The sequence below is a fragment of the Pocillopora damicornis genome, chromosome 4 (genome assembly GCF_964200805.1).
Source record: "Pocillopora damicornis chromosome 4, jaPocDami1.2, whole genome shotgun sequence".
NCBI classification, from domain to species: Eukaryota; Metazoa; Cnidaria; class Anthozoa; order Scleractinia; family Pocilloporidae; genus Pocillopora; species Pocillopora damicornis.
Window position 1 is genome coordinate 26,299,687 of NC_142673.1, and position 11,317 is coordinate 26,311,003.

Consider the following 11,317-nt stretch of genomic DNA (forward strand, 5'->3'; position numbering starts at 1 on the left):
TTCTAACAATTTCACCTTTTCGGTGTCAGAGAAAGGAACTGTTTTATTGGTCAATTATCGTTCGCAACACAACAGTACAGTAGAACGCAGCAGAGTGCAGCATTTACAATAACTGAAGCAAAAAAGTTAATTACAATGATTATAAAGAGAGAATAGAATAAACTGTTATATATCTTAGAATACTCTACTTGACACATAAAATTGTATCTTGAAATACCAATGTATGAGTTTATTTACTGTTGTTGAAACTAAAATTTTCAAGTAAAAATATGGTAGTCTTCGATGATTTAATTAGACGACGTGACACAGCTCCCGTTTAGCGCTTGCGCTTAAGACAGGTAAACGTTTTGCTTGCTCTGGTATTGAGACTAAGAGAGTTCCAAGCACTTACAAATATATGATAAAACAATCGTTACGCGATAGGAACGTTCAAGGAAAGTCTACACAGGTCGCCTACATGTATGGGTGAGTCGATCCAAGTAGTACACAACACCTGCCACATATGTAGAAACTTAGAATACGACCTATGGGGCCCAGCTATTCGATGAAAACTTTGGGCCGCGGATTCAGATGTTTTCTTTTTAACGCACCTGAAACATCTTTTATCTTTGTCATAAGTCATTTGGAATTTTTCTCCTCTGGTTAATTTATCCACAAGCAACAGTGTGAAAACCTTGATCAGAAAGTAATTAGTGATTTAGCACCGAGAAATGTCAGAAGAGAAGTGTTTGTAACGAGCAAACAAGTGGCCTTTTATGTAATTTTGTTCTTAGTTTAAACTCTAAAAATTTTAATTAGTATCCTTTCATTTTGTATGCATCATTTCCCAAAACAATAAAAAATGTCATTTCATTTTTTGAAATTCCTTTATCTTTTCTTGGTCTTTTGTCTAAGTTTCACAGCACTTGTAAATGATTAATGCGCCGCCGCATTTCCTACCTATGCATGTTAATTTGTTCATGGCTTAAGTTTTCAGGGTTAACATTTTCTTCTTTTACATGCCTCATTTCTCAAAGTAATTACAAATTATGTTTGTAATATCATAATTTCAAGTGGCTACCAGCATTTTCATTCCACAAGTCTAATGACCCTTAAATTATTGGGGTATGCCGTAAGTCTAAAAAGAAACGAGAAAGCGCTCGCCTTTTAAACTGAAGAAGCAAATCCACCGAGAATAGAGAACAGTGCTGGTGAAGATTTTCCCTCAAACATCTGGGCATCAGGAGTGGTGGGTGAATTACCAGTTCGTTTAAACCTCTTGTTGCCGCCTATCCCATTTCTGTCAAGCATTAGTAGGCAAACACAAGTATAAAAGAAGATAGCTGTCTTTTAGCGCCTCATGGAACAAAAATGTCTTCTAGAGAAGCTGGAAAACTGCATTTGCAAATTAGAAAGAGGAAGCTAAAAGTATCTGAGGAAATAAGTTACAAGATGCATCCCGTAATGCTTGATGTTTATAATTTTAGCTTTAACTTATAACGAAATTTTGTCAATAGGAGATTGAAAAAATTTGACTCCAAAAGAATTTATAGCATTTGAACATGTAACCTAACGGCACTTGTACTATACTCAAGCCTACTGAACTTTGAAGTTTGAAGCCAATGTCATTACGAATTCTTCGCTTTCCAAAATTTTCATCCATCGCTTCAGTTAATTCATTTAATTGTATTTGCCGATCTTTTTACTAGCGTAAATAGTACCAGAATGGTTGAAATCGTCACAATTGGAAACCTCCTCTTCCTGGGTATACAGCTGCTGTTGTCTTGCAACGTGGTCAGTTCAAAGTCTTTTGAGTAAGTTCCTTTCAGTCTCATTACCAAAAGCTAGTTGGGCAACAATTAGATCAGATTACCAAGTAGAGATATGTTAGAACTGCATATAAAACAAAACAACAAAATTTGTTTAAATTGATCCATTTTGAAGTATCTTGAGAGTGCAGAGAACAGATGTAACAGAAGATTGATACTTATTAGCATATAAAGGGATCGTAAGTAGTGTCATACTGCGGAGATCGCTTTCGTATTCACGTCGTAATCCTCAGCTCACATATATGGTTTCCAATATTCACAGTCATCCATTCATTACTCCAAGGGTTTATGGCAAATCAACATAATGATCAGTTCCCACTTGGCTTGTTTGCTCAGTTGATAGAGCACTGCACCGGTTTCGTCGAGGTAATGGGTTCAAATCCCGTACAGGCCTGAATTTGTTTCAGGCCTTATTTTCAATACTGCTTCAGTTTCATTACTGCGAAGATCGCTTTTATATTCCTTTCTTTATTAGCGGTTCACATATATGATCTTTAAATATTCACAGACATGTAAATCTTTAAGTTGTCTTTGGACAACTTTATTTGTTCTCTCTTCCAGAGTAGGGTTTTGATGGAATGATTGTAATTCCAGGTGCTTTGAGGGAAACTGTGCCATGACAGGCTCTTGCCGGTCGTCTCCCGGAGCTGGTTTCAGCCCTTTCTGCTGGATAGCATCCGACTCGTGGGGGCATAAGCTAAAGTGTGGAACTAGAAGTGATTGCAGAAGCGCTGCTCTTTCTTGGGGAAATTGTGTCTTCCTTTCATGTGCTTTTGATCGCGGTAGTGGAAGATCCTGTGACCGGATGAACAAGGAGAAACTTGGAGAGCTGAAGAGAGAATGTGGTAGCGAAGGTTTCAGTTTTGATTCTTGGGCCAACAGGTACGAGAAAGCTCGTAAACTGTACGACAAGTTTAGCCCCTGCGTCGGTGATGCCATTGAGGATGAAACCAAAAAGGTTATAAAATATTGTCACTGCTTCAACTCCTGTGGAAAAGATCAGACTGAAGATGGCACCTGCACAGTTCAAGGTTTGGATAGGAGATTGGATATGGAGTTGGACGTCAAATCACCCTACACAGCGGTGTAAGTTTTTAATTTTCTCTTTTTTATCAGTAGCTTAACATAACTGCACTCTCTAATTTTCCATCAGTAGCTGTTCCATCGTTTAGGTGACGTTTTGGGTTCCGTAAGCATTATGTAAATCATTACATTAGTCACCAATCCCTTGGAGGTGGGGCCATAAACATTTAGCTTTTGATCATTGAATTCCTCTTCCTTTTTCCTAAAATAAAGATGCGCCATAGATTGTGAACCGGAAGAAAAGGTATGTTAATTGTCTGTCTTCTTTACTCTGAGGTAAAAATGATCCTGATGATCAACCAGAAAGAGAAGTTTCTTCATACTTCTCCTTAAAATCAATTATCTGTGCCTTTCTCAATTTGCAAGATTCTACGCCTAGTTGGTTTGCCCCTGGCTAGCATTAGGCTCACCATTCACCATGTTGTTGGTTGAAGTGTACTTGGCTGTACTGGTTCGTTTATCCGCGCTCAGTTCAAATAATTTATAACAAATAATCAAAATCAAACATAACAACTTCCAGTAATTTTTTCCTGACAGGATTGGAGTAAGACAATTTGTCTCGGTATTTACAAGCATAATAGAAAAACATTCAAACTATCGGGAGGGAAGTCTGGCCAATACCCAATCGGTTCTGCGAGTCTGCTGAAATCACCCCTCTCCCACACGGTTTTCTTTAAGGAAAAACCAAACGTTAAGAAATGTGCACAGAGCGTTTCAAATTGATAGGAGTTTGTCCTCTTTCTGATCCTCCCTTGCGCCATTCCATTTGTCTTACAATCTTTGGGCATGGTAGTCATGGGAGCAAAAATAAATAGCAAGGCAAGGAAGAAGCACCAAAGAATATACAATAAAAATGCGAATGAACGTATAACCATGTTTTTCCACAGCTTGTCTTCTTGCAGAAAGTGATAAACAGGCATCCCACTGAAAAAGCTACTAAAAAGGTCATCATAACTAAGGGAATGTCTTCTTCCAAGTCTACGTCCAGTGGTGGAAGTGCAAGTGCAACTGTGTCAGGGGAAGTTGGATTTAACGTGATGAAACTTTTTGACGTAAAGATCGGCGCATCAGGAACATTAGAGCATAACTGGAGTTTGTCTACTACTAGGACGGAATTTCAGCAAGTGACCAGTGAAATATCCATCGGTGTTAAGCCAGGAGACGAAGTATCAGTGTTTCAGGTTGTTGGCGAGTGTAAAAACAGTGATGGCACTGTTTACACAGTGAAAACACCCACTTATGTTATCAAAGGCAAAGATGGCTCATCCGAAACCAAGGAGGCAGATTTCTCTGAGGCCGAAAAAAGGTTGTCGAAAAGAAGATTTAAGACATTCTATGTCTCATCATCAAACAACTGAGTTTCAACCAAATAAAATCATCTTATAATGCCAATTTTATCATTTTCGTTTATATATTTGCTCATATTCTCTCTCCAGTTCGCTATGTAAGGAAAAATGCGTTTCTCGGCGCTCATGGCAAATACTATCGCTAATACCACGTACTTGAAAATAGTTCTGACTTATTTAACTTTTGCTTTGCCTATACCACAGAGTATAAATCGCATTTTACATAAGCATTCAGTGTAATAAAGGACCATAAAGCAGATTCGGTAATATTCAGACGAAAGGAACTTTGTATCAACCTCTGGTGGCACTTGTCACCTTCTGGACAGGGAGAGAACAACTTTAGAAAGTATAAAATAAGGTTTGAATTTGGCTAAATGTGCGATGAAATACATCTCTAGAAGTTACATTTTTGAAAAAAATCCCTTTTTATTCGCGATTTCTTTATTGTATGGAAATAACTTATTGCCTCCATTGCTTCTAAATCTTTTTGTAACGGCGCCGGAATAGCCAAATTCACAACTATGGTACCAGAACAGCCAGTAATTATCGAACGCATTTGTGCCGTACAAATCTCAAGCAATTTACAATTCTCTACCAAGGTCCTAAAATTTGGAACTCTCTTCCTGTTTCAATCACTCGTTCGTCAAACCTTCTTAGCTTTAAGACGAAAATCCAAGAGTTTTTACTTAAGTAATCACTGAACTGGCTTAGCGCACATTCGCAGCACTTTTTCTTCACTTTATTTATTAATATAAAAAAGGCGGCCTCACATAAGCTCGGTGGCTTCCTAGGTCCTCTCGCCTTCTAGCTATATGGACGTCTGTCAAGAAGTTAGAGTTGTGTGAACCATGACTCACGCTGTGAACCGCCAGCTTGTAGTATCCGTAGAGTTGCTGACGTTCACAACAGGCAAGTTGGTGCATCGCAGTAAAGTGGTAGCTTCCCGGTCACGTTTTCTTCAGTAAGGGCCTAACTGCACTGGCAAAAACGATTGTTCCTTTTGACAGATTTTCTGTCATCACCGATTCCTAAAGTGTGCGAATGATTTGTCGCGACAAACTTTTTGGCCGAAGATGACAAACCTTCTAACGCACCACCGACAAAATCTGTTGTTGTTGGTTTTTTTTTTTAATGAAAAACTGATGAGCAGCAATAAACAACGACTTAATAATCTTCCACGCGTTTCGTTTGAGGCTAAGGTGTTGAACATGAATGACATCACTCGTTCGTTACACACAATTATGGGCAAATCACAAATCCCTCGATAGCTCGATATCTACTTTTATCATCAGAACATTTATTTAAGGACTTTTTCCTCTTTCTAAGCATGGTTTCATGACGAGAGGTTAATTCGTCTACATGAAGGCCCTGTTACATTTATTCATTTTTTTTTAATTCCGTTGTCAAACCTGGAGAAAATTCGGATGATGCATTATTATGCAAAGTTCGCCACACATTCACACTTGCTTTTGTAAGCTTCAAATTAAGCTTCAAACTACCTAAAATTGATTTGGGTGACCCTACATGGGTTTAAAGTGTCATAAGGAGCAATTCAAAGTCATCAATCCCGTGTGAGTCAATTAAACGAAAGGATAGGTGGCAAGGCGGCCATTTTAACGGCTCTAACGAAACTTTTATCAGGGATTGGTGACGTCAAAGTGGTCAGCTCAAAGTCTTGTGAATAAGTTCTTTTCAGTCTCATAACCAAATTCAGCTGGGAAACAATTAGATAAGATTGCGAAGTAGAAATATATTAGAAGTGCTTTATAAAGTACACATTAAAATCTGTTGAGATTGATCGATTTCGAAGTACTTCGAGAGAGCAGAAAACAGAACAGAAGATTAAGACTCATTAGGGTTTATTGCGAACCAACATAATGACCAGCTCCCACTTGGCTTATTAGCTCAGCTGGTAGGGCACTGCACCGGTTTCAAATGGGTTCAAATCCCGTACAGGCCTGAACTTATTTCAGGCCTTATTTTCACTACTGCTTCAGTAGTGTTCATAAATCCGAAGATCGCTTATATTCCTTTCTTAATCAGCGGTTCACATATATGATCTATATTTATTTCTTCCTCAGGGGGCACGTCAATCTTGCAATCTGATTGGTTCTTAACGCGGTCCGTGTTTTTCCTATCTCTGCTCACGGGCAACGGTAACAGTTTCGTGAGTCGCCGAGTACATCCCCACATCCCTACCGTTGCTATTTTTCATAAATATACCTAATTTTTCCGGCTGGGCAGTATTTTTACGCAAAAAAAGTCGGTCACCACCTCAAGGCGATAAATAACTTATTAATCCTTTTTTTTCTCTCTCAAATCACTTTGGTTGACAGAAAAATGTTGGTTTCAAAATGAATTTGTATTAACAAAAGTGTTATTGAATTGATTGACGAGCGGCCTAAAAAGCGTTTGCAATTAATTTTAATCCTTCACAAAAAGTACCTGGAGAATTAAAAAGTGAGGTATTTGTTTGCAATTTAATTAATCGATGGAACCTTCATTCATTTAATATCTGAATTCTCTCAAACAATTTGTCAGTAATGAAAGGGCGAACGACGTTTTCAGTTCTATTACAAAGACGCTCTCGGTGAGTCCTTCCAAGTCCGTTCAATTTGAACATTTGTATCATAAATTGCACAACAGAAACAGGAGGAATTCAAAGAAAAAAGCCGCATTAAATCCCCTTGTGTCTAGTTGAAGTGCCTCATTCGAATTTAGTTTTTAAGGAGGAAAGACCAGATTTACACACACCGTTGCAGTAAACAAACGAGCAAACTCTCACAACCTCAAAATAAAAAATTTGAATTAATTTACAATTACTTTCCTTGCCATTTACTCACTGAACAGAGGTAAATCTTCGTACATTAATTAATCGTCGATGAGACTGAACAATACTTCCCGTAAGATCATTGACTGCTTTTGAAAAAAATATTGTCGTGACAGTCCTTGCCAAACTAGTTCCGTTGTTTTTTCAAAAATGTACTTGCGTTTTTTTTTTCTTACGCGCTCTCTAATTGTCAAGTGTCAGATTGTGACAGGTACTTGAAAAAATAATGTTCCAAACTTTATTGGAAGCTTGTTAAATCTTCATCATCATTACGAAAATGAAATTGTTTCGGTAAAGCCTCTCTCTTTAATTTGCATTACTCTATTTTAACAACCATTTACTCGCTCAAAAATGGTTCGGTTTATGGAAAGTCTTACTGTAATTACAGTAAATTACTCAAGACCTCTGGCACAGTTTTTCCCGATACCGACTTCCCGGCAGGCGAATAGCATATATATAGTGTTCATAGTCATATAAATTGTTAAGTTGCCTTTGGACAGTTTTATTCGTTCTCTCCTTCAGAGTAGGCTTCTGATGGAGTGACTGTAATTTCAAATGCTTTGAGGATTATTGTACCATGACAGGCTCTTGCCAGTTGTCTCCCGGATCTCGTGTAAGCCCTTACTGCTGAATAGCAGCCAACTCGTGGGGGCATGGGCTAAAGTGTGGAACTAAAAGCGATTGCGCAGAGGCTGCTCTTAACTGGGGAAGATGTATCTTCGGCTCGTGTGCTTTTGATCGCGCTAGCCGAAGAACCTGTGACGAGATGAACAGTAGGAATCTGGGAGAGCTGAAGAAAGAATGTGATACCAGAGGTTTCAGCTTTGATTCTTGGGCCAAAAGATACTACAAAGCTGTTAAACTGTTCAATAGGTTTAGCCCCTGCTTCAGTAAACAAATTGAGGACCAAACCAAAAAGGTTATAAAATACTGTCACTGCTTCAACTCCTGTGGAAAGATCAGACTGAAGATGGCTCCTGCACAGTCAGCGGCTTGGATAGGAGATTGGATATGGAGTTGGACGTCAAATCACCCTACACAGCGGTGTAAGTTTTTTATTTTAACAAAACTGCACTCTCTGAATTTTCCATCAGTAGTTGTTTCATTATTCTGGTAACATTTTGCAATTGGGTTCCGTAAGCATCATGTAAATCATTGCATTAGTCACCAATCCCTACGAGTTAGGGCCATAAACATTTATCTTTTAATCAGTTAACTCCTCTTTATTTTTTTTCCTAAATAAAAGTGCGCCATAGATTGTAAACCGAAAGAAAAGGTATGCTAATGATCTGCCTTCTTTGCTCAGAGGCAAAGATGATCCTCGAAAAAGCAGATAAACAACCAGAAAAAGCATTTTCTTCATACTTCTCCGTGAAATCAATTTGCAGGATTCTACGCCTGGTTGGTTTGCCCCTGGCTAGTCATTAGTTTGGTTTCCTCTGTACAACATATCTACCAAAACCTTACCATGTTGTTTGTTGAAGTGCACTTGGCTGCACTGGCTCGTTTATCCTCGCCCAATTCAAATAACACATAACAATTGATCAAAATCAAACGTAATAAGGTCAATTATTTTCTCTCTGACAGGATTAGAGTCAGACGATTTCACTCAGTATTTACAAAAACATTCAAACTCGGAACTATCGAGGGAGAAATCTGGCCGATAACCAAAGCGGTTCTGCGAGTCTGCTGCGATCGCCACTTCCCTACACAGTTTTCTTTGAAGAAAAAACTAAGCGTTAAGAAAACTTGCACAAAAAGTTACTAATAAATGGGATTTTGTCTTCTTTCAGATCCTTCTTTGCGTCATTCAGTTTTCCTTGTGATTTTGGGCATAGTAGGCATTGGAGCAAAACTAACTAGCAAGGAAAGGGAGAAGCAGCAAAGGTTATGTAATAAAAATGCAAATTTATGTAGGACATCTTTTTTTTTTTTTGACAGCTTGTCTTCTGGCAAAAAGTAATAAACAAGCATCGCACTGAAAAAGCTACTAAAAAGATCACCATAACTAAAGGAATGTCTTCTTCCAAGTCTACGTCCAGTGGTGGAAGTTCAAGTCCAACTGTATCAGGGGAAGTCGGATTTAGCGTGATGAAACTTTTTGACGTAAGTTCGGCGCATCAGAAACATTGGAGCATAACTGGAGTTTGTCTACTACTAGGACGGAATGTCAGGAAGTGACTAGTGAAATATCCATCGGTATTGAGCCAGGAGACGAAGTATCAGTGTTTCAGGTTGTCGGCGAGTGTAAAAACAGTGATGGCACTGTTTACACTATAAAAACACCCACTTATGTTATCAAAGGCAACGATGGTTCCTCCGAAACCAAGGAAGCAGATTTCTCTGAGGCCGGAAAAATGTTGTCGTAGAGAAGATTTAAGACACTCGGTTCTATGCCTTGTCATCAAACAATTAAGTCTCAACCAAACAAAATCATCTTATAATGCAAATTTTATAATTTTCATTTATATGTTTACTCATGTTCTTCTCGTCAGTTCGCATTGTAGGGAAAAATGCGTTTCTCGGCACTTATTGCAAATACTATCTCTAATACCATGTGCTTGAAAATAGTTGTGACTCATTTAAATCTTGCTTTACTCATACCACGCAGTATAAATCGCATTTTAAATAAGCATTCAGTGTAATAAAAGACCATAGAGCAGACCCGGTAATATTCAGACAAAGGAAACTTTGTATCAACCTCCGATGGCACCTCTCGCCATCTGCGTGAGGAGAAAACAACTTTGGAAAGTAATAAGGTTTGGATTTGGCTAACTGTGCGATAAGACACATCACTAGAACTCATTCATGTTTTTGAAAAAACCCCTTTTTATTCACGCGATTTTTTTAGAAATATTTCCTTAATGGTTTCTTTCAAGCGTTCTCTCATTTGCAGGTGATAACTTTGCACAACCCGCACAAATGTTTTAAATTCCCCTGAAACTTTTGCTCGTGGAAACCACTTTAGTAAAAAACCTTTCTTACGTCACTTAGGACGTCTGTCAAGTAATTAGAATTGTGTGACCCATGACTCTCGCTGTAAGCCGCCAATCTGTACTATCTTGGAGTTACTGACGTTGACAACAAGCAAGTTGGTGCATCGCCGTAAAGTGGTAGCTTCTCAGTCACAATTTTTTCAGTTAGGGCCTAGCTGCATTGGCAAAAACGATTCTTCCTTTTGACAATTTTTCTGTCATAACCGATACTTAACATGTGTGAATGATTTGTGGCGACAAACATTTTGGCCGAAGGGGACAAACCTTCTAACGCACCCCGACAAAATCTGTTTTTGTTGTTGCTGTTGTTGTTGTTGTTTTAGTGAGCAACAATGAACAACGAACTAAAATAATCTTCCACGCGTTTCGTTTGAGACGAAAGTATTCACAGGGCTTGCTAAGGTATTGAACATGAATGACATCACTCGTACGTTACATGTACGATTATAGGGAAACCACAACCCCATGTAACTCTGGACCCTCGGCACCATGTCTAGTTTTGTCATCAGAACGTTTCCAAATTCTGCGCGTGTTCGATCCTGGCTTTACTTGGTTTTATATAAGGACTTTATCTTCTTTTTAATCATGGTTTCATGAAGAGAAGTTAACTCGTCTACATTCGAAAAAAGCAGCATTTAAAGGCGAGTGTCGACAAAGACGAGCGTTCAACCAAAGGCAATAGGATCTCCGGATCCCGGTGGAACTGATTACCGCGAAAAGGTCTCTCGGGAGATCTCTAACAACCTGACAGTTTGTGAGCTCAACGAAATACCTTTTCTGAATAATTCGACTGCTCGGCAGGATTTTCCTGAAAATTTTTTTTTGGGAAAACTAAGTTTAAGTGATTGACTTGGATTTGATCGAGAAAACAAAAAATCATTTTCGAACAAATTTGACATGTGAAGGTTTGGAGAAACGTCGAGTTTTTTAATTAAGGCAGTCTTCTTCAAATGAAGACCCTGCTACATTTATTCATTTTTTTAAACTCCGTCGTCAAACCTTGAGATCATTCAGATGAGGCATTATTATGCAAAGTTCGCCTCGCATACACTCTTGTAAGCTTCAAATTAAGTTTCAAATTACCTACAATCGATTTGTGTGACCCTACACGGGGTTAAAATGTCATAGGGAGCAATTCACAGTCACCAATCCCGTGGGTGAGTCATTTGAACGAAGGTCTGGTGGCAAAGCAGCCATTTTAACGACTCTAACGAAACTTTTTTCAGGGATTGGTGAAATTAAAACTATCCATTC

The 11,317-nt window shown here is 38.6% G+C and overlaps 2 protein-coding genes across 2 annotated transcripts; both read left to right on the forward strand.

Moving 5' to 3' along the window:
- The first annotated feature begins 1,074 nt into the window (after positions 1-1,074).
- On the forward strand, positions 1,075-4,280 carry LOC149047438 (uncharacterized). Its single transcript, XM_089205068.1, has 5 exons — positions 1,075-1,228; positions 1,689-1,793; positions 2,403-2,894; positions 3,105-3,135; positions 3,779-4,280. The coding sequence occupies exons 2-5, from the start codon at positions 1,705-1,707 to the stop codon at positions 4,247-4,249; spliced, it is 1,083 nt and encodes a 360-aa protein (XP_089061194.1). The 5' UTR covers positions 1,075-1,228; positions 1,689-1,704; the 3' UTR covers positions 4,250-4,280.
- A 3,553-nt stretch (positions 4,281-7,833) lies between these two features.
- On the forward strand, positions 7,834-9,248 carry LOC149047439 (uncharacterized). The gene is made up of 3 exons (XM_089204263.1): positions 7,834-8,113; positions 8,861-8,904; positions 9,009-9,248. Exons 1-3 carry the CDS (start codon positions 7,834-7,836, stop codon positions 9,246-9,248), a joined length of 564 nt encoding a protein of 187 aa, XP_089060389.1.
- Positions 9,249-11,317: the final 2,069 nt, after the last annotated feature.